This window comes from Drosophila persimilis, unplaced genomic scaffold (assembly GCF_003286085.1).
Source record: "Drosophila persimilis strain 14011-0111.01,24,50 unplaced genomic scaffold, DperRS2 tig00000000-arrow-pilon, whole genome shotgun sequence".
In the NCBI taxonomy this organism is placed as follows: Eukaryota; Metazoa; Arthropoda; class Insecta; order Diptera; family Drosophilidae; genus Drosophila; species Drosophila persimilis.
In genome coordinates this window covers 26,496,278-26,520,062 of record NW_020825288.1, presented here as the reverse complement: position 1 = coordinate 26,520,062, position 23,785 = coordinate 26,496,278, and the positions used below count along the sequence as shown (strand labels likewise).

General features: G+C 45.6%; 1 protein-coding gene across 2 annotated transcripts in view; it reads right to left on the bottom strand.

Moving 5' to 3' along the window:
- LOC6594404 (centrosomal and chromosomal factor) overlaps positions 1–22,372 on the bottom strand; it is a 33,040-nt gene extending 10,668 nt beyond the window's left edge. The window contains exon 1 of one of the 2 annotated variants that reach the window (XM_026989689.1): positions 21,927–22,372. In XM_026989689.1, the coding sequence (XP_026845490.1) occupies positions 21,927–21,950 (24 nt within the window). In that variant the 5' untranslated portion in view covers positions 21,951–22,372. Of the gene's footprint in view, positions 1–6,229; positions 6,832–21,926 lie in introns of those variants that run through there. The other variant, XM_026989692.1, reaches the window with a different exon arrangement.
- Between the last annotated feature and the right edge of the window lie 1,413 nt (positions 22,373–23,785).

Sequence of the window (23,785 nt, the reverse complement as noted above, 5' to 3'; positions counted from 1 at the left end):
GTGTTGCGTTCCGATTTTTGTAGGAAAAAAATATCTTCTGCTGTGCTTCTTTTGGGCTCGATTCATTTCGTTTTGAAAACACTTTAAAAAAAGAACAAGTAGTAACACAAGGGCTGTCTTTTTTTCTACTACGTTTCGCTTAGAATGGCAAAAAATTGGTGCCTGCAGCGACAGCTTTGGTCATAGCGGGGGCTGACTGTCCTCCCGAAAAACACCCTTCAGCTGTGGTAGAGGTGCACAATGCAGTGCGATGGTGAATATGCCATTTCTCGGACTGCCTCCCCTCCTCCTCGCATGCTACATTTAGCGAAGGTTGTGGTGGGATAACGGATGTTGGGGAACGCGCGTAAAATCACGTAGTTTGAATCCCAAAAAGGCAGGCAGGCGGCGCCACAAAAGACCAGCCGTTACGGCGAATGGAGATCATATCAAGGCTGACCATGGTATATTCTCATGGTGTTGTAAGGGAATCAGAACGTACAGTGATGCAGAAACATTATTGATGGAGTCAGTCTAGCTAATTTGTTTGATTTTTTTGAACATTTTTTATGGAACTTTAGAGGTTAGAACTTAGGTTCCCAAAAACGATCCAATTCAATCACATTTTCATCGCACAATTTTCCTTGATGTAGATCTTTTCGTTTTCGCTGCCATACTATCTTAAAGCGACAGGACGAGTCCTTTAGCCAAAGTGTATATATTGTATAAGGGAAGAACGGAGAAATTGTAGTCGCTTTAACCATATCCGCCCACTGGGAGCGAGCGCCCAGCCGTGACTATGACGTTGACTCCTGGCTCCACTCCCGCGCTGCAACACACTTCGATACGCGGCCGCCCACACACACAAGCACAAACACAATCACAGACAACGACAACCCCACCCTCCTGAGCACCGGCTTCTGCTCCTTCTCTCCTGCTATCCCCCCGTATAACACCCTGAACTGTTTATAAAATAACCTTATTTCGCACACACACACACACCCCATGTAGATATAGCCTTGTATTGGTGTATGTGTGTGTGTGTGTGTGTAAGCTCCATCAACGCCCAAAGAGTGGGAGGGTTTCTCTTTCCCTTAATACTCTCTCTCTCTCTGTTTCACTCTCTCACTCTGTGTGGCCCTGTCTCTCTTGTGCACTTTATGCCTGACATTATTATAATATTATATTCTTTATAATAATGGGTTGGCAGCACTGGCAGCCGAAAACCACCTACACAGCCCATATACATCACACCCCAAGCCACCCAAAAAACCCACCACCCAACCATCTGCCACCCCCAACCGCCACATCCCATCGTGGCAGCGATGTTTCGGCACGACCCTGCGCAGTGGATTCGTATTCGTGCATTGCAGAGCCAAGCATTGGAACCGGCTTTTCTCTATCGTACGACCACTGTACGTATACCCTATTCTGCCCACACGCACATAAACTCTCTCTGTCTCCCACACACCCCCTGGTGGGGTGGATTTGGTGTGTGGTGAGATATGCCGTATGACGTATAAAAGCTAAAAACGTTGGGAAATATAATGAAATTGGGTGAAATGCTCTCTCTCTCTCTCTCTCGCTCTCTCGGCTCTTCTCTGCGCTCTGCCTCCTCCTTTGGTCTGACATAATAAAGCCTACCACCAGGATGCCTGCCTGCCTGGCTAGTGGGACGTGGATGTGGTGGGTGGTGGGTGGTATGCGAGGGTAAAACCACTTTTCGAATTGCACGTACACCACGTGGGTGGAAGGGCAGGAGAGTACACTGCTTGTCCTGGCACTCCCCCACTCATCCACTGCTTGTCCATCCAATGCTTCCCCTCTACATCTATTGCTTGTCCTTCCTCCCACAGACCACCTTTATCCACAACATTGGTTGTGCTCCCTCCTCTCTTCCGCTGCTGCTGCTGCTCCCTCTCTTTCTGCTCTTCCGCTGCTGGTCTGTGTCCTCGTTGATTGTCAAGCAGGAGAGCGGCGGAAAGAAGCTTGAGGATGAACGGTGCCCTGCTTGCTCCACTGCTTGGCGATTGTGAGTGAGTGCGAGAGATGTATTCGCTGCTATGCTTGCTATTACGTTGCATGATAACTTTAATTTGGCTTAATGGAAATATTCGTGCTCTCTCGTGTTGTTATCCTTAAGCAAGCGAACCTTCCCATCCACCCACTCGTGATGCTGCTGCTGCTGCCACTGACCACTGGTCCGCGTGTTAAGTAGGTGACGCAACCGCAAATTTGCGGCAGGCGATTTAATAATGCTAATGCGTGCGTCCCGTGTTGCATCTGTGTGTGGAGTGGATGTGTAATGGTTGGGACTCGTCGTAGTTGCTGTTGTCTGTGAGTCACGTCATCATCTTCTGCGTCGCCGTTGTCGTCGTCGAACCATTTACGTCGTCGAGCCATTCAGCCAGCCAGCCGGTAATTCCCCGAACCCGTACCAACAGTAGCCGCAGTTGCAGTTGCAGCCACCTACCTCCTGGTGCAAACAAGTGCAAGTGATGCGCATTCATTGATAAGATTTTCTGCCAGCTGTCTTTGCTGCCACTCTGCCCCTCTCTCCGCGTATGTGTGTGTGTGTGTGTGTGCCTTGGGCATACATTAAGACCAGCCAAGTCCGCGGTTGCCCCCTCTCTCACTTATAGCCATATAAGCCGCCCCATGTAGCACATGTGGCAGGTCTTTCAATCGGTCAACCATGCCATGCTGTGATCTGATCTCTGTTGCACAGTCAAACCCATGTTTTGAGGTTTTTATTGGGTTAAGCTTTGATAAGTTCTGAAATTAAAGGTTTGTTCAACCCCCCAGATATTCAGATACTACGCTGATATGCAGCTCTTATCAGCTTTGAAATTAACCCTCGAATTGGCTTTACTGAACAATCGAAAGTAATTAAGGAAAGCCCTGAAAAATGTTCTAAGAATTTATGACGATAGTCGAAGTAATAATACTTCGGAATAATTGATAGGAAAGCCGGTAAGCTATGAAAGAGATTGCTGGAGAAAGAGGAATATCTAGATATCTAGGTGTAGGGATGATATATCATTGAATGATGGATGGATATACAGATAGAGAACCACAATAGCAATAGATAGTCGCGATGTTTAAATGTACATATAGTATAATGGTTTTTTTTAGTAAATTTTGATTATTATATAGATGGTTACATGTTGGATCGATTAAAAGACCAGGGCAGTATATGGAGAGTCAGTTCTTTAATAGATGCAAATTCAGATGGAAGACATTCCCAACCAAAAGACCTCCTTCAGATTCTGTTTATTCCCTCTTCTCTCCCAATTCAATTCATTCAGGTAAATACCCCTCTGATGATCCCAATTCCCAGTCGCCCCCCAACCCCTTGAGTAGTTCCGTTCTTCCATTCAGTTCCGCCCTATACCTGTGTTTCAAACAGCAACCTGACTCCGACTTCGACTCCCATGGCGCGACAAAAGTCGTGACTCGGACCACAAATGCTCATGCGACCAGATCCCTTCCTTCTCCTCTTGGCTCTGCTGTATGGACTGGCTTTTGTTTACGTTTTTAGAAGAATGAAGAATCTCATGCCACAAGAAATACAAATAAAAAATAAACTTTTTTTGGCGCGAGCCAGAATCATGGATGAATGGAAGGCAGGGCAGGGTCGTCGTCTCCCTCTCCCTCTCCCTCTCTCGTATCTTTTTTACTTATCATTATTTGAGCTTCTCTTTTTATGATTTTCTTTATTGAACAATTTTCGTATTCGTGTTGCACTTGACCGAAGGAGCGGGGCAACATCAGCAACAAGTTAAGAAGCGTGGTAAATTAAGAGACCGACCGCGCGAGAAACGATACCGTTCCGAGGAGAGGAAAAAAGGATACAGAAGATATTGTATGTGTACACGACGGTTCGTGCCCCCTTGAGGCATTTCATTTTTATGGCCACCAGACATGTGGCCATGTGTGCGTATCCTGGGCTGCTGCCACTTGCCACACAAACGAACACATGCAAATGTGTGGCTGCTCTGCTGGCTGCAACCAAACACAGAGCCCAAGTCGCGATTTTCATTCATAAAATCGAAGAGCAAAGAAAATGGGTAACAGAAGGAGGATGCTGCTCTGCTGCCACACAGCGCTGCCGCCTTGCCTCAGTGCTGCCACTGCCTCTGCCTCTGCTACCAATAACTCAAAAGGCACGCGCATTCGGAGGCAGGCGCACTTGTGTTAATGTATCTGAAAGTGAAATCACAAAAGGAGGAGGCACACGGCCACGACACACTCTCGGTCCGCGTCGTGCCCCATCCATGCCCTATGCCGGACCGGCGCCAGCTTCAAACTATTTGCAAAGACAGCACAGCGGCCGAGCCTCTCCTTGGTAGCAGTGGCGGTCGCTGTCTGCGTCCGCGTCAGCGTCAGCGTCGCTGCTCAATTAAGTGAATTAAGTCTCGTGCCGGAATTTTGCACCACCCCAGAATATGCCCCAACGAAAACGACAGACCAGACGAAACGAAACGAAGGAGAAGAAGAACAAGCAGAACAAAACAACAACAACAACACATAACCATAAGGAACAATTAAAAAAGAAGAGAAAAAAAAGGAATAAAGATTCAGAGCACTGGGCGGATGGATGGGCATGACGAATATATCAATGCCTTTGATAAGAATGTGTTATGAATAAATAAGAGGAGAGATGCAGGGATTCAATGATAGCCATCATGAATATGTAATACCTATTGAACTATGAATTATGATAAGATGATTCACGAATTTGATAGAGTGCGATTTGAAGTGAGAATAGAATTCAGGAACACAAAGTTATAGAAGTGATCAATGGATATTGAGTGATGCCTCTGAATGGAAAAGCAAATTATAACTGAACTTATGTTAGAAGAAACGACGTTTAGGTTGAGTATTTATTCCAACAAGCATACACCATGCAAAACAGATCATACCCTCTGCTGATTATAGAGGTACAATACTGAGATTATAGAAGGTAGAGGGGCTTCGGATCCCCAGACCTCTGCCCAGACTAAGAAATGAATGCGGTGGCAGCGCTGCCGCAAACGAAAGAGAAAACGTAAACAGAGCAGTTGACGGCGACAGAGCAACGGGCGACCGACGCCAAAAAGTTTGTTGCTGTAGTGGGAGTGGTGGGGGTGAGAGAGAGAGCACACAGGCAGAGAGTGCAGAGAGAACGAGCCGAAAAAGAGCGTTTTGTGCATGTAATTAATTAAACGAAACGGGCCCCAAAAAGTCAGCTGTCTCTGCTGCTGCGATGTCCAATTGTTGCATTAGACGACTCTATTGCTGGCGACTGAGGAGCACAGCAGCTTAGCCGGCAACAGCGACGTAAGCAGCGGCTATTTTGCATATTGCGAATGTGTACCGATAGATGGCGCTTCATGATGCCCGGTCAGACCGGGGCTGGGGGGCCATGGTCTCTGGCTCGTTGCACGTGCAACTTTTGCATTGTTTACATGTTCAATGAAAGCTGCAGTCGCAACCGCAGCCGTAGCCATAAGCTTCGACTTTATCCTTTAACCGAGTCATGCCACACCACACCACCCACTTAGAGTAGCACCCACATACGCATTGCCAATAAGCGAGTACGAGGCGGAGGCCACAAACCACATGTTGAGGGTACGACTACGCGCATTTCTAAGGCACCATCACCATGTTGCAGGTGGTGGGCATACCACCTGAATGATTCACTCAATTTCTAGGAGAAGAACATCCCCTTCCCACACACACACACACACGTAGAGCCCTTATCATACTCTGAAACTGAACTTGCGGCAAGTTCAAGTTGCTGATAAAGCTCTCTAAAGAGAAGGAAGGAAAGCGCTGGGATTGAAAACTCAGATATAGGAAGTTAAGGTATTCAGTAAGTGATTGTTAATCTTGAGATTACTATATTCCTTTGGTACCAATACGATGCAATTTTCAGATACAACCTATTTGGAAAAGTTTTCTTTACTTAAGAAACAGTTAATCCCTAAATATCTAGAGAAATATCAGACACGTAGTCCTCTAACCCATAATAAGCCCTACACCTCACCGTGAATGTATCCCAGATGAGGTCATACTTCTCCATGTACAACTAGAACATATATAATCCCTTGCAATATCTTCTACAGATCCTATATGATATCGCATATTTCTGTCTACCACAAAAAAAGTTTCATAGAATCGTTTAAGATTTTTCTTATAAACCTCTAAGCCATCTCCTCCACAAAATACACTTTGATCTCTTAAAGATCATCAAAAAGACACTCACCTCTGTGCACATTTTCGGCTGGGCCGTTCTCAAGGATAATGTTATAGTTCACAATGTTTATATCCAATGGATGAAAACGTTAAACGGAATAAAAGTTATTTTTGTAGTAGTTTATTTCTATATATCTCCCTCAAACTGTGTTTCAGTCACTGAGATTGGGAGAATCCGTTGGCGGTCTCAAAGGGCGGCCAGCAGGTGTCCCAAGGAGCAGGAGGAGTAGCACGAGTAGTAGCCTGCCGCCTGGACCAAAGCGGCAACACAGCACTGAACACCAGATGACATTTTCTTAAGAATTTCCTTCAAAGTATAAACTTTATAATGTTTTGTGTTCTTTTGTCATCCCAATCACTTTTTTTTCCGGAATGCAATATATTCAGATTTGTTGTGTTTCACATTGAATTTCTTAATAATTAATAATTATTTTTTGGAGCACTTTTTTCTCAAATTGCTATTGGGATTTTGATTTACTTTGAATTACGCGCGCTACTGGTGATGATGATATTTACGTCGTTTTTTCGTATTGGAGCTCTGGCTCTGGCGGACACACGGAGCGAGCGAGCGACGTGAACCTCTGGCAGTCGTGCTGAAATCACTAATAAACTGGTCGGACGTTGTTCAAGAAGCAAGCAGCAGGCAACGGCAAACCAGCACGCACTCACACAGATACGCCGTAGCGCACACACACACGCCCAGAATCGAATACGAGTAAATGCACCCCTGTTTCGAGGCAGCTAGCAGGCAGTCAGAGCGAGATGCTAAACCATGACCATCTCTCTTTCTCTCAACGCGCACTTATGTAAAAAGCATTGAAACTGAACGAGTTTCTGGAGAGCAGGGGAGAGCGAGCCGAGCGGCGGTGCAGAGCAGGCAGAGGAAGGGCTACGTATACAATACTGACGGCATTGCCAGATGTAACGCGAGCCAACGGCATTGCCAGCGGAAATATTTCAGTGGAATAAAGGCAACGAACAGCACAGCACAGCCCAGCAACCACTAACCGATGAAACGACGACGTTGTGCAAACGGTTGTTCGCCGACGAAAGTTGTGGGAGCGGGTGTTTATTTGAAAAGACCTCGCAGCGTTACCAGATAGCCCGATAGCCCAGCTACGATTTCAAATTCGATTGAGATATCAATCAGAAGAAGAAGAGATTTGGAATACTGGTAGAGGTCTCAAGGTATTTTGAATTGAAAGATATAGGAGTGGTCTTTGTAGTTTTCAGAATTTCACATTTCACATTTTTGTGTGCTAATTTGAATTTAAAAGGGATATTTATATATACGTATATATATTTGTTCTTTATAATCTCTCAAATAACTTCTGATATCTTAAAATATCACAAAATAAAAGTTCAAGGAAATTACTTTTTGAAAGTAATTGATTTACCAATCAAAGCATCTTGTACTTTTCTAGTACAGTACCGCCAAAATTCTTCCAATTTGTTCCACTATAATCAAAAGAAGATATAGCATAGGATTTCAATAAAATCCAAAGTTTTCCCAAAAACTTTCCCATCGTTCGAGCTCAACGCAACCCACTTTCCCAGTAACCGCCGTTCGCATGAGTCAATTCTCCTACCATATGGCAACCCTGGTCGCGGCACAAATGCTGACTAACAGTCTACCCACACACACCAGCACACAACACAATCGCACACATACACACAGTTTCTCATTCTCACGAGTGCAAATGCGAGTCGAGAGTGTATGTGCGATGTGCGCTGCTTGTCAGTTGGGATTTCGTATAGTGTGTCGGGTCGGTCGTTTTCGTTTATATAAAGGTACGGTTCCACATGCGCACACATGCACATAGATACAGTGTCCCACACACAGATACGAGTCTCATTTTGTGTGTGTGTGTGTGTGTGTGTCTGGTGGGTATGTGCCGAAGCGAAGGCACAGCAACAAAGCGAGGCACAGCACAGAGTTGCCGTCTCTCTGCCTCATCCACTGCTGCTTGGTGTTTGGTGCTTTGTGCTCAACATTTTTGTTTATTTCAGTTGCCGCCTCTCCGCTCCGTTCGTATCTGTATCTCTGATGTTGGCGCTGGCTGGCTGGCTGACTGACTGGTTGCTTGGCCGCCGCCTGGCTCTCGTAGCTGTAGCTGTATCTTTGTGCCTTGGTGGTGCCGTGCCAGGTACTTTTGGGCCTCGTTTGGTGTGCCGTGTGCGCGCTCTGTGCTATTTTATGCGACGCACTGCTTGGCCTGACTGACAGCAGCCAGCCAAAAGCAAAAAATTTTCTGTTGCGGCGGCGTCCGCGTTTGCGTTTTCGCCTTGAAACATTTTGCTGTTTTCGCCGCTGCCGCTGCCGCAGCCACTGCCGGAGCTTATCTCTTGGCCCCAAAAAAAAAAAAAATTGCATATGGCCACAACCAAATGCGCGCCAATTCTAATTCGAAGCGAATTTTGATTGAAGGTCAGGCGAAGCAGCAGAAGTGGCTGTGGCACAGTCCGACGCAGGCTGTGGACAAACGTTGACTGATGATTGTTGTTTAAGTCGAGAACTCGAAAACGGAACGGAACGCAACGCAACGGGAGCAGAACCCAAAACACAAATCAAACCAATTTCTGCCGTATCCTGCTTCGGTGCTTTAGTTACCTCTTCGTTGCCTCTGTCGTCGTTTTCGTTGTCGCTGATGTCATTATTTTTGCGAAAAAGGCGACCGAAAAATCGCTGGCTTACTCAATCGAAAGGGGTACGCGCTGTGGCACGACATCGGGTACTTTGTGGAACAGTAGGCAAACTTAGAGCAGCTACTAGTTGCCGTTTAAGACGACGACGAGGCATACAACTGGTAAATAGGGTTTAAATATGGGTTCAATTAATAGATACTAAAGAAAATTGTAAAGTTCTATATGGATTATAGGTCTATAGGGTTTTTGTGGGGATAGTACAGTCTATCTACAGAAGTACAAGGCATACAGATACCAAAATACGGATACTCTCATAAGCATAATAAGGGATTTCCGAGAAATGGCTGGGACTTACAAGGAATATTTTTAACCGTATGATTGTGAGTTTTATAAAAATATACATAACTCAAATTACCCAAAGATTTCTGTAGAGTTTAAGTGTTAATCAACCCATTGGGGGAAACTCGTATCAGCACTAAGAACCCTCAAAAAACTAACCTCTACTTCAACCCCGCATTATTCTTCCTTGGATCGTTTGATGGTCTGTTCTTGATTCGTTGACATTTTCCGCAGCATACTTTTAGAGCCGATGAAGTGATTACCGATTGATCGTATTGAAGATTAAATGATGCGAATGGAATTCAGAAGAAACCACAGCATCTCCCCTCCCATCTTCTTCTCGGTTTCTGTGTTCCGCTGTTGGTTTAGTTTAATTCGTGACGCGATGCAACAATAAAAAAACAAAAAAAATCAGTTTCCACGTGAGAGTAAAAGCTCCGAAGCTCTGCTGCTGCTCTGCTCTGCTATGCTATGCTGTCGGTTACAGCGGTGTCGCTGTCGATATCGCTGCTCTGCTGGCGATTTAAATATGTTATGATGTTGATGTTGCATGTTCCACCGCGTCGTCGCCAACCACTGGTTTCAGTGTGGATATTCTCTCTATTTCTATTGCGTTTACTTCCGAGTTCAATGCAAGCAGCGGCGTTGCGCAACCGCCCACACGCGCTCCTCCTCTGCCTCTGCCTCAGCCTCTGCACCCGCCAGCGTTAGCCAGCTTTTCCGCCATACCAAGAGTGTGTGTGTGTGTGTGTGTGTGCAAGGCTGCGTCGTGCAAATATTTTGCTAGCATTCGCTATTCACACACATATGCTATGGGGACCGGCACCCCCTAAAGCTTCCATTCCCCCAGCCGACCTATCCATCCATCCCCTTTCGACCATGTCCACCGCCGACGCTCTTGCCGGTACTCACTCTTTCACTCACTCTCGAACAACACACATGTTGCTTCGGTTTAGATTTTAGACGAGTTTTGAATGCGAATTTATGGCCATGGACAGGAGGAGGACCAGCACAAGGACCGCACATAACAATGGCTGAGGCGGCGACATGGTGTGGCGCGGTGTAGTGAGAGATCATTTTAGCGAAAACAGGTGGCCGCTTTGCATATTCGTAGAGTCTCATGGCACTGTCGAATGATAGGATTCCATTAGCCGGATTACGAGTCTATTCGCACTGCAAAGGGAACAGAGGGAGGAACAGCTTCCTATAAATGGGGAATCCTGTGGAAATTGTGGATGCAGGCGTCTTAGTTTTTGATCCAGGACACACGCATTAAATTTCTCAAATGCATTAGTACCCTACTTCCATATATCATAGAACTACTAGGAAAACTGTCGGTTAAGAGAATTGCCATTGTCTTCTTTAGAAAACAAATGGAATTTATTGACTTAAATAACTGTTGTTAAAGGACTCTAAGAGGAAATAAAACATAACATCTTAAACATCTTCTACTAGTAATTAGTGAATAATAGCCTTTTAAATATAAAATTATTTAGACTGACCTCATCGAAACAATTAAGTTATCGCAAGTTTCTGTTGCCATTATCTTACAAAATAAAATCCTCAGAAACCCGTTCTATTATTCACAGCTAAACTTATGGAATCCGAATCATTCCTTCGAAACATTATATGCCTTTATAAGCATCGATAGTACAATATTTTATTTATTGCGTTACTTTCAATGAAAGTAGGTCTATGCTTATCTGTAGAAATGGCGAATAATTTGGCAAAAAAACTTGACCGGCTGATTAGTTTATAAAAAGCGATAAGCGATAGACAGAAATTCCTATTTAAAAAGCAATTTTAATAATCATTAAAGAAGTTATCGGCAGGAAATCTAGGACTAGGGTGGGACTGTACTCTTAAACCAAATTAAAACAGAGGAAGGATCTAATGCCTATGTTAATAAAGGAAAGTTACATAATTGATAAAGATCCAGAACTTGCATCTTCCCTTACTGTTCAGATGTTTCCATCATTCTCTCTCTTTAAAAGCTTCTTGGAGGTGTACCTTCCATTCGATTACCAATTATCGATTGCATAATTCATATCGATCGATGGCACACGCGCGCCCCAACGAGCGCCTGCAATCAAATCTACTCCACGCCAATTATACAATCTGTCAACAGGCACCAGGACCCGGACAACCTGCTGTGCACACCCCGATGTCGACCCTGACCGATAGCATAGTGGCGCAAGCAGGGCAGGTACACTGATAAGAAAAGCATTCGAACAGGAAGCAACCTGCTGTCGGCGTCGCGACTGCAGTGCAAGGAACAATCAGCAACAGAGGCCGAGGCAACAGAGCAAAAGCAGAATAATAGCATTGGAACGGGGCTTGAACGGCAATCGAACTCATAGAGAACACGTTCCAAACGTTTCTGCACTTGTTCGAGAGCGAACACCACCAACCATCAAATCGATCCAAACCGATCCGATCCATTCATTTCCGCTTTGTTTCGTTGTTTTCGCAAGAGGCGAACCGAAGCAGCCGCAGCAAGCAGATGAAAAGGCGACCATTCGGAACCGACGAGTGGGAAACTATTGCACCTGATTGCCTTGAAAACCGAGCAAAAAAAAAAAAAACCCCCCCAAGTCGAAACGAAATCTACGGCGAAATAAAATGTTTGCTACGGCGACCAGAGATCTCGCGGCGGATAGGATCGCTCGTTCTCAGTGATGATAACTTCCTATAGTCTCAGCTGACGACAAGTTTTCGAAAACTCAATTGCTGTTGGTTGTCGCCGCCTGAAAATTGCAGAGAAATTCCTTTGGCTTAATTAGCCTCTTTCGTTCGGGGCGAGGCGAAAATATTTTCAAATGAGAAACGCACCAAGAAAGCGGCACAACAACAGTAACAAAAGCCAGTGAGAGAGTGAGAGAGAGAGGAAGAAGCGAAGAGAGTGGTAGAGCAGTAGAGCGGGGAAAAAACAACTCTGAGCTCTGGCTCAGAGAAGAGCAGAGCACAAATGAAACCAGTTTTAGTTCATTTCGTTTCGTTTCGTTCATTAATTCAAAATTTCCATTTGAAACTTTTTTTGCTGCTGCCTTCGGCTTCTTCTCTCCGCTCAACCGCTGCTGCTGCTGCTGCTGTGCTGTCGTTTCTCATCCCTCCACCACCTCGCTTCCCTTGCCAACGTCATCCTCATAATCAGAGTTTTAACATTTTATGTACAGTGCTCACAGTGAACACTCGTTAAATCTCTCAGATTTGTGGACCCAACACAAGACATTTCTACCACTGAGGCCGCACTGTATTTACACAGAACAGTCCTACCCTCCCCCATACACACAGTCACATAACAGAAAGAGAAGAGCGAAACACGAAGCGAGCTCGTTTCTGTTCGTTGGTTCGGTGTTTCGTTGCTCGCTTCTCTCCCACAATCGCAATGCTTGACTCACACTGCTTCGCCGTCGACCGCGCGCTGTTATATACACATAACCTACAAAAATACATAGCTCTGGCTCTGGCTGTGGCTCTTGCTCTGGTACGGGTACGGGTACGAGTGTACATATGTATGCATCATCTGTATCTATGTGCGTCGCATCGTGTGCGCTGTCAGAGGCAAATGGCTTGATGGCTGTAGCGTTGGGTAATGGGTGGGAGAGAGGGTAGCGGTGCGAGGGGTTGCGTTGCAGGCTGGTTGGCAGACAGGCGGCATAACATCAGCAGAGGCAGCAGCAGCAGCAAAAGCAACAACAACGACGCCAACGTCGACGTAGTATCGAGTTTTATATGTATGTATGTACATGCGCTGACGCTGTCACGGCCTCTGCCCGTTTCCTCTCTCCGCTCCGCACCATTCACCTCACCCTTGTTCGCTTCGTTCATTCCCTTCCTCTCTCTCCCTGCTATTCCCTTATCCTACTGATTCTCGTTTCGTTTCGTTCGCCCGCCTGCCAACCCAGCCGACTCGACTGTCTGTTCGCTCGTCCGTCCGTCCGTACGTCCGTCCGTCGGTCCCACCCGTCTAAATGCGGGACGGGACTGTGGGACGACGCGTCCGTCGTATGTGGGAACGAAATAATACCTATAAAAAAATTCTTTTTCCCTCGGTTTTTTGCCCCAGCTCTGGCTCTGGCTCTGGTCTTGCTATGGCCTGGCTCTTGGGCTGCCTTGGGTACGGAGCGACAACGAAAAAGAGAAAGACTTGTGGGTAGAAAACCAACAAAGTAAGACTATAAAGTACGTCGACTGCGGGTGGAGTGTGGAGTGGTATGCCATGGAGGGCCCGGACTGGCACTAGTGGTACTGGTGGTACTGGGGCTGGGGCCGAGGCAAAACAAAAAATTTAAGATGCTTTTGCTGAAGCGGAGCGAACCGGCGCTGGATGTAAGATCTGTTGGGGCTTGGTGCTTGGTGCTTGGGAGCTCTGTCTCTGTCTGTGGCTCTGGCTCTGGCTCTGTCTCCGGCTCTCTGTTAGAAACATGTTGAAATGAAATTGCTGAACGGCAAACGACGACGAGTTGAGTGTCAGGTCGGACCGGCCCCAGCCACGGGAAAAAGAGGCCCCTGCGTAATGGTCGCTCGCCGTCGATGCTGATGCTGCTGCTGCTGCTGCGGGGGTGGGCAAATGCTTGGCAGAATTTTTGTATTAAAATTTTATGAGAGTGTGCTGTGGAGGAGGTTAGGTTGTTCGCTCGCTGGTCGGTCTGGTTCGTTCGTTCTCTTAGCCGCCGCATCAGAGAAACTTTAAACATGTTCGGATGGTCTGCCTGGTGCTGGTGCCGACGCAACTCTGTTGTTGTGCTAGTTACTCGAAATATCACTAAAAACAAGAAAGGAACAACGTATTTTGGGAGAACGAAGCTTTAGATACCCTAGGAGATGATCTACCTATGTACATACATATGTATGTATATAATAGATTCGTTCGATTTGGAGGAAACACACAAAACGCAATCTGGGTAAACCTTCTACTTTTGGAATCATAAAGAAAGCATTTTAAAAGATCTGCTTAAAATATGATACCCTTATTAAAGGGTATGGAAAAAAGACCCGCTGCAGGTTTGGCGGCTACGTTGTTGGATTTCGTTGTGGATGTGTGTGGATGGTGATGTGAATGTGGAACGCCAGGCCGAAACAGAGCGAACGGAATGAATATGATGATGCCGGTGGCAGAGCCAGGGACGGAGATGAAGGCCCGAAACCGCGACAGACACGGAGATGTTGGATGTCGATGAAGAGGCAAATTCGGATTCGGGCCCCAAGACTAGAGCGACCAGCTGTTGGCCTTGTGCTCTCCTCCTCCTCCGTTATTGTTGTTGTTTTTATATCTTGTTGCTTTTAGCTGGCATTATTTTTGGAGACTAGCAAGCTCGCTCCGCTCGCCCCACCATATCGCGTCCGCATCGAATGTGAATGTGGATGATGACTCGTCTCCCGATGCGACTGAGTAAAACTTATCCAAACAACAACAAAGGCATTATTAATGCCTGTGTTCGCGGCGCAGCGAAGCGGTGGCTATTTTTGCTCGTGCCGCTTTTTGGAGGAGGAATTGCGATATTGAAATGATGATCAGATTCTCTATTCTCGTAGTCGTATCGTATCTGCTGGGGCCACCACTCGATAATCATTGATAACTGAATTCAGGTGCAGCTGAAGATGAATATTGCCGCGGTCTCTATTGGCTTACTTGTAAAGATTACTTTTTTATTAGGGATACGTTTTTGGGTCACTATCAGTTCTGGGAGCACAGAAATAGACTTTTACATTTGCATGGGATTAGGTTGGTGGAATGGTGGAAACCTATAAGGATATGTAAATCTTCAATAGCAGATTTTGAAGAAATACACACATAAGTTATCGTAGTAGACTCACAGAAGCGGGAATTGAATGGAGCTGTATCTCAAAACCAGTTTTCCAATATAGTCAATTATTTATGGACTGCAGCTTGACTACTAATAGAGTCATCGTAATAGATTTATGGAATACTCCAAGAACTGTTTCAAAATTTGTATCTAGTATACCATATTTGTACGAAAAAGTTTTAAGAACGATTTAAAGAACGTTAGTACACAAGATCTGGGGCCTTAAAAGTATGCAATAAAATGGAAAATCAATTGCAAGAACGGTTTTTACAAACATGAACTGAATTGTTTAGAAAGAGAACATATAAAATATAAAATACAATAAATATTTGAAACCTCTGGATGTTCTTGCTTTTACTTCTGTAATTTCTTTAGCATTCAATTTGTTCTTTGAGTTGGTATGGATCCCTTCGTGATTATCTCAAATTTCATCGTCACTCTCCTAATGCCAGCTTCAATTTCCGAAAGCTTGCATTCCTACGACCATGCTCCTAGAATACCCCTTCCCTTGCTCTCTTGTACACCTGTTCACTCTGTTAGCCCTTGCCAATTTCCATTGCCTGTCCGTGTTGTCCCTGTCGGATTAGACTTTGGCCATAGCCAAAAGCTGGTTAGGTTCTATTCTGTTCTGTTCGGTGCATTTCGGTTAGGTTGCGTTCGTTGGGGATGCAACTCCAATGCTGTTGCTGCAGCTCCCTCTCAGATGAGGTCGTTTTTATGATTTTACAGTTGCCACAGAAAGGGAGGTGTGCCCCCATCCACATCCGCCCACTTTGGCTAGAGAGGCTGTACATGCGGCTTTGGCTTTGTCCTGGCTCCGTGTCCGCGCCACTCGAAGGAAGAAATGCGATTGAGGTTATAATGGATTTTGACAGTCCAAGTTGTGTCTCGACGACGCCAGCGCGGCGTCGCTGCAGCAGCACGCAGCACAGCACTGCAGTTGCAGTTTACCCCCATACGTGTGTATGTGTTTCTTTTGAAGTGTTGCTTTATTGCGACTCGCTGTTCCTTTTACGCTTATTAGTTTAATTTGCTTCTCCCGCTGCTCCTGTTGCTGTTTCTTTTTCTTATGGCATGCAACATGCTGGCAGTCCAGGCAGCAGTGGAGGGGGCTAGCTAGCGCACGCTCTTCAAACAAGTTCGAATTCGCGACGCGGTTGCAAGGTGCACATGGCGCTGCCTGGCCTGGGATTTGCATATATGCAAAACAGTTAGCCGCAGCGGAGAGCAGCATCCCAGCGCACCGCAGCAGCCAGCCGAAAATCTCAGACAGACCCGCACTCACACATGTTACATACGACTTTAATTTATGCCGTTTGTTTGCTCGCTCCCTCTCCCACACGCTCAAACACACACTTGCTCTGTGCGCTGGCTCTCTTTGAGCGCCTTTTGTACAGCGTTTACCGTTAAAGCTATCAATGTCATCGCTGACAGACAGACGGACAGGTAGCGCCGCTACTCACTCGCTCGCACTTACTTACTCAGCCTGTCTGTCTATCTCGGTCGAAGGGGGTAGGAAGTTGAAGGTCGTTCATTCTCCCCTTCTCCCTCTCGTTCACACTCATATTTATTTATTACTTTTTATGTTGTTTTAATGACGACTACGACGACGACGTCTGGTGCTCTACTTCATCCGCTCTGCTCATGCTCTGCTTCTGCTTCTGCCTTCGAATCACTAACTATTGGCATCTCTTTTGCTCTCGCTCTCGTTTATTTTCGGGTTATTAAACCAACCGCGGAAGCAGCTCTGCTCAGACTCTGCCTCTGCTATGCCCCTTCTTCTCTCGACGACCACTTGCAGTTTTTTGAATTGTTGATTAATTTTATTGCTTTTCTGTAATAATAAATTCGTTTTTTTCTCCGTTTCTGTTTTGATCACTTGCTTCGCTACACGTGACTCTCTGTCCTCTTCTGCTGCGCTGCCTTTACTTTGGAAAATGTCTGGGACTGCGCTGTCGCCGCCGGCCGCGACTGCACTGCTCTGCCGTCTATAATTTATTAATTCTGCTCAGAACGTCGCCTTTTTTGTTTTGTTACGCCTGTTCGTACTACCAAGCTGCCCTCCTACCACCAGCGACCTTTAAAGGGTTCTCGTGAGAGCAGGAGGCGGCCCGTTTGTGTTGCAATTTGGGGCCACAGCTGCTGTAGATCTCAGCGCCAAACAAATTGCAGATTATTCTTGGTACGATAGTGCTGCTGCAGGTAAATCAACTCTTGCGAGAGGGATTTTAGCCACAGTAGGGAGAGAGAAGCAAGGTCATATGCGTAAGGAGTAACGGGATTCATTCACCTCTAAAATTAAACCCACGAACTAATCGAGTTTGCCGGCATTAACCGTTTATCCTTCTCCCGGTAAAACGTTCCACACAGACTCTTCCAATTGCTTGCAGTTAAATCGTTTTATCCTTCTCCCACACGAGCAATGCAATCCAATCCGCTCGAGAGGTCTCGGTCTCGCCCATTTGCATGCTCTCGCGATCTCATTTCGCTCATGCAATGCACAGACAGCCAGTCTCTAATTGAAGTCACACTTTCGCTCTCGTTCACTCACTCTCCCTCTCTGGCCCACTCATTGACTCGTTTCATTCCCATTTTATTGTCATTTATTAGGCGGCCGATCATTACGTTCGACGTCGCTATCGCTGTCGCTGCCGCTGCCGATGCTGCCACTTGTGTTTGACAATTTGAATGGGTTTTCTCACGCCAGGCAGTGCTGCTTACGGCGGCGCCGCTTTGTCTTTCATTCATGTTTGAGACTGACTCTTTCTGCCACGCTGATTGCTTGGCTGACCTGCTTCCTTCTCGTTTTTTTTTTGTTCATTTCCATTCGTTCATACATATTTATTTAGCTAATAATATCATTTTATTCGGTATTATTTATGATACCCGGCCGGCATATCGACCCTACACCAACCCCAATCCAGATGTGCTTTGTTTTTCGATCGCTATGTAAATGATGGGGAGATGATTTTTTTATATTGCTTTTATTGCCATTTCTCAACTAATCGTCGGGGCGTGGGTTGATAGTGAAAACGTTCGGTGCCATGAATGATTCGTAGTAAACATAAATGGAATAGCCAGAAGCAGCTGACTCAATCGGCTTCATTCATTCATTCCGTTCTCTTTATCTTATGTGTTCTACAAATAGGAGGAATCTTCATAACCATTCTCTGTTTCTTATTTCTAGAGTTCTGTCTTTACGTTACGTTCAAAGTACAGCATAATGGCTTAGAAAAGTGCGCAACCATATCGGAGCTGGCTGTCCTCTCAAAGAGCTTACACTGCTTCCCCAATAACTTTATTAGCAATTCAATCTCTTTTCCTTTTCCTTTTTGTTCCACTGTTTCGCAGGCGCAACATGAAAAGGATTGTGCGACCCCAAAGCCCCAACAACCCCTTTTGATTATGTTAAATGCCTAAAAAAATAATCTTAGTCTCCGCTTCCTCCACCGTTTCCTCCTTCATCAACTCAAAAGTAGCGGCATTTTTCTATGTTAAGCTTTTCGTGTGTGTTTCTCTTGATTAGAAACTGCAAAGCAAAACAAAAACCGGAAAAAGGGTTTTTTGTATTGCTCTCCGTCCCGTAGGTGTGTATGTCTGTCGGTGTAGGTGTGTGTGTCTCTCTTTACTTCTTAACTTTCGGCGATTCTCTTTTGTTGTTTTTTGTATTATTATTATTGTCGCCGGCTTTGCTCTGCCCTCTGCTGACGTCGCAGTCGCAAGCTTTTAGCATTTTAAATTGACGTTTATTATGCGCTGCTGCTACTACTTGCGTCGCCGTTTTGCCTTTTTATTATTTTTATTTTTATTTTGGTTGTGTGTGTGTGTCTCCTTGGCGCTGCCTTGGCCTCTGCTTGGTCCGACGCTGACTGCGCGGCAACGTTTCTTTAGTTTGTTTTGGTTTTTAATTTAATCGTTTTTGTGCCCTCTTCCCCCTGCCAGCACACTCTTGCTCTTGCTCTTGATACTCCTGCTCTCTCTATCTCTTGTTGTTTTTGTAGTTGTCGTTAAATGTGCTTAGCACGTGCTGTCCGCCGTCGCTGCTTCTAGCTCTGCTACTGCCTCTGCCTCTGCCTCTGCCTCTGGCCTGACCGGCCTCCTTCTCACTCCCTAGTTTTGTTGTTGCTGTTGCCCTTTTGTGTCTGCTCTTTGATGCTTATTAGCGAGTGCCATTCATTCACTCACTCACTCTCGCATTCATTCATTCATGACGTTGCCTGCTGCCGTCGCTTAGAAACAAGTGGCCAATAAATTATGGCCAGCCACAAGAGTCGGGAGCAGAGCAGGAGCATAGGAAAGCTGGCGTCAGTGTTAAAGCGGAAGTGCCAGGGTATGTTAAATAAAGGAAAGGCCTTAGGAAGATTTTGAGCGGATCCCCAAATGATATTGGCCTGATCTCTTGCACTTTGAATATACCCTGCTGCAAAACAGATCAAAACCAGAGCAAGAGCAGGAGGATTGCCATTAATATTGCCGATTGAAGGGCGTCGCAATGGTGAATACACATAAAACCGTTATATTAAATGCGGGTCGCAAAAAAGGGTTTTTTCCGACAGCACTGCCTACGTTTCTGCCACAACAGTGCGGCTGCGGCTTTTTCTGCTGCCACTTCTGTACGTCTCTGTGTGTGTGTGTGTCAGCTTTTTTATGATACGAAAAACTGACCTAAGGCATGTGCCGGCAGAGAGGCATTTAATTTGCATGGGGAACGGAGCGCAGACCCGAACCGATAATGAAAATCTGTTCTGCCTTCCTCCTCCACCCACCCGTTTCTCTTCGGCAACCACCAAAGGAAAGGTTCTGTGGGTGAGAAAGGGACCACGAGACGACCATTGGCAAGCGCAAGTCATGATGCTATTATTATACAACCGTTTGGACGTTTGGAACCTCACTGTGTCAAGGACAAGTGCGATTCTTTAAATGTATGGGTGTGTGCGTGTGTGAACTGTATTTATTGTCGATTTACCGTTTCACGACCGCTGCCGCTGCTGCTGCCGCTGCTGCTGCTTTTGCAGTTCAATCATTTATGTGGACTGAGTAGAAGAGAGAGTGGAAACTGTTTACTTCTCAACAGTTCGAAGTGGAACTTGGTGGATCATGTGCGAAGCTAATGTGGATCTCTTGTGGATCCTCTGTTCAGAAGCAAAGGATGAGAAGAAGCAAAGGATTCCGCACAAAAACCTGCACTGAAAACCTGCTACCCTTAACCTGTCCCACATTTCAAATCGAAAATCTTTCATATTAAAATCCATTTGTGCGGAATATTTGATCAAAGAGGGAATATAGACATTTCCGTAAGAGAGAGAGGGGGATAGTAAGGAAGAGAGAGAATGAGGCCACTTGAGGCAATTGTGGGTCAAGTTTATTTCAATAAATTCCTGTCGTTTATTTTTTTTGGGCAGAAAACTTCGAAACGACCGAAATGCCGCCTGCAGAGGAATCTTAAATGCCAATGCACTTTACACCCCCCCAAACGTGGCAGGCACACTACCCACCAACACCACCCATTGCCAACCACCAACCACCATACGCCATACGGTCCGCCCACCTACTTGCGCCCACTCTTCGCCCCCGTTTGATGCATATGACATTTTTGCAGTTTTTGTTTTGCTCGCCAGCTTCTACAATGCCTCCTCCTCCCAGAGCCCCGCTGCTGTGCCACACGCCTCTCCCCTTCCTTTAGCTAGCACATCATCACAAAAACTTTCATTTAATTGCTGAGAGCAACAAAAAAAGCAACAAAAGAAAAGAAAGAATGAAAACAAAAAGAGAGAGAGAGAGAGGAAAAGCACATTTGGTGTTGTTGGCTTTGTTTACTTTACTTCGAAGGGGGGGCTGGGGAGAGGTGAGCGAAGAGTGAGCAGTGAGCAGTACAACATCGGAGAATGGAAATCGAAGCGGAATCGGTTAAAGTGGCGTGTGGGGGGTGCATGACGTGCTGTGCGTGCCGTGCCTACTACGAGTACCGTAACGTACCCATATCCGTGCCCCCACATGGGTGATGCGATGCGTGTGTCTCGCCAGAGACCAGCACCGACCACCAGTGCCCGCACCCCTCTGTTAGCCGTGGACGCTCCTTCCTTTCCCATTCGATTCGAATTCGGCTCTCTCAATTAAATGGCTTTTCAATTGGGTTTTGCCGGTAAAAGGTAAACGGCAAACGAGGCGCACAAAACATAACGGAGGAGGATAGCAAGAAACTCGAGAATCAAAACAAAGAAAACGATTATTTATGTCAAAAACAAAACGGAAAGAAAAATTAGAATAAGAGAAATCAATAAATGGTATGGCATTATCATTAACTGAAGAGATTTTGAAGCATACAAAATATAAAAATAAAAGTAGTACATATTGGATATCAAGGAATGTTTAAGGACTTTGTCAAACAAAATTGGAAAACGTGGAAAACAACTTCATAATTGATCAAGATCAGGCATAGTTCTAACATGTTTGATAGTCTTCAAATCTTCAAACCAAAGCATAATAGGAAACAACACAATTTAATAAATTGTCTTTGGTAAAGCATAAACGATGATCACTGGATATATTTGTAGAAAGGGGTGGCCTAAGTTAAACGGAAGCCAAACCCATCAGGAGGCAACAAGGAATGATATGGATGAGAGCGGTGGAAGAGCAATGGTATCTCTCAGGCAATCATCCATACTTTTCTTGTTACAAAGGACAGGGCAGAGCGAAGACTGTAGAGGTAGACTGAAGAGGCTCAAAGTCAAAACAGAGCCTAACAGGAGACTAAACAAACCGAAACACAGATCGAAAATGTATGGAAAAGGAGAGGTAATGTGTAATGGCCCACGTATTTGATTGAAAATGGCTAAATGATCACCTTGAACACAATCAAGGTCTTTATTTCTTATATACATTATATAAACCTTTATCTATTGATCTACTCACATTGGCCTCAGTCCACATCTTCATTGCATTGCCTGTTTCCTGCAGGATTGCTCTTTGGAGGAAAGCTCTCGACTCTAACGATTTAATCGATGATTTAATAGTTTTGGCGCCTTTTTTCTGTTACTGAATTATTAGTTCTAGCCCCAGCTCCACATGTTGCCGGAGTAAGAGGCAAGTGTTTACAGAATAAGATATTAGTTCAGTTTTCGCACAGAAAATATCACACACTTTTTTTTTGATTCGTTTTGGTTTAATTGCTGGTTATTTTCCTGGCTTCTAACGGTTTTGCTTTTCCTCCAGTTGGGAGATTTACGTAGTTTTTGCTCGGGCTCTGTGGCTATGGCCGCGCGCCGATGGCGTCGTCGTCGCTGGTCGCTGGCGTCTTGCTGTGCGAAGTGCAGAGTTCGTACTGAATGGACGGGGCGCTTTTGGCCAGGCCAGCGCTGGCTGATGATGGCGGATCGGAGCCAGCCCCCGGCCAGGGTTGCCAGAGCTCGCAAGCCGAGTGGAGCAAATCGTTCGACTCCGACTCGTCGTCGCCGCCTGGCAGCCCTGCCACGTGCGCATGTTCTTTGTTGTTGCTGTTGCTGGTGCTGCTGCTGCTGGCGCGCTCTGAGTTTTCCGTTTTGTATTTTCAGTTGCGCTGTGGAAAGCCGCCAGGCCAGAACATGCCAGGCGAAAGCCACAAAACCCCAAACCCTACTTAGGGGGTGGGGGGGGTGGAGAGGGGGTGCGGTGGCCAACTCCCTACAGCTCCTTGGGCTGGCAGGCACCCTTCCTGGCATTACCTCCCACTTCCTCCCTCCCATCGACAGTTGAACTATTTTAGTGCCTGAACAACAAAGGCAGCAGCAGCCCCACCGACACCGACACCGACTCCGGCTTCGACTCGATTGGGGATAGTGGGGTTATGTCGCTGTTACCATCGTTTGCTCGTTTGCTAAAGTCGATAATTGCGAATGCCGCCCAACGGTCTCTAATCGATGGGCAGTCTGTGTATCGATAGGTTTTGATTCGAGTTTAGAATGGTAAAAAGTTGGGGGAAAAGGTTTTCGTATCGGAATATGGGGCTACATATTTATGCTTCAGAGGGGAATTCTTTGGTATACGAAAGAGTTTGTGGAGCTCTGATAATCTATATGATAAGCATCTACAATGGGAAAATATTATGCTATGTAAAATAATTGGCTCAAGATAGGTTAGGATCCATAAATTGATTCTGTTAATAGCAGATCATCATAATCTTAAGATGTGAGACAGAGATGTGATTTTAAGATCGTCGGCAAAGATTAATATCTAGATCTAGAAATATCTAGAAAAATTTTATATTGATAAAAGGCTGTTATATAAATATAATGTATATATAAATGCAGTATCTGATCGATGTATTTCAATACTATATGTACTACAAGTTTGAAAATAAAACCTTATTAAATACGTATGTAGATGAACATAAAATACTATAAATGATATGTATAGTAAAAGAGCAATCGATCGTTTCTATAATTATCCTTATCAAATTAATTACAAAATTAGTTCCAAGACAATAAAAGATAATGGGTTGGCTGTTGAGATCATGCCTTTTGGTTCCCCAGGGCTGCCAGATAAAGCACCCACCCAACTCGTCCTCAGCACACCTGATCTTGCGAATACGAGCAATTATACACAGCGGCAGCAGTGGCAGGTGCATTCATCCGCTGGGGCAGAGGCACCACATGGCCGAACGACCTTTTGCTGACTGATAAAATTGGGGTGGCAGGTGGGTGGCTGTTGGGCTGTAGATTGGAGTGGAGTTTGCGGCTGGCGCCGTCGTCGGCTTAGGCATCCTCCATGTACACACAAACACACACACACACACA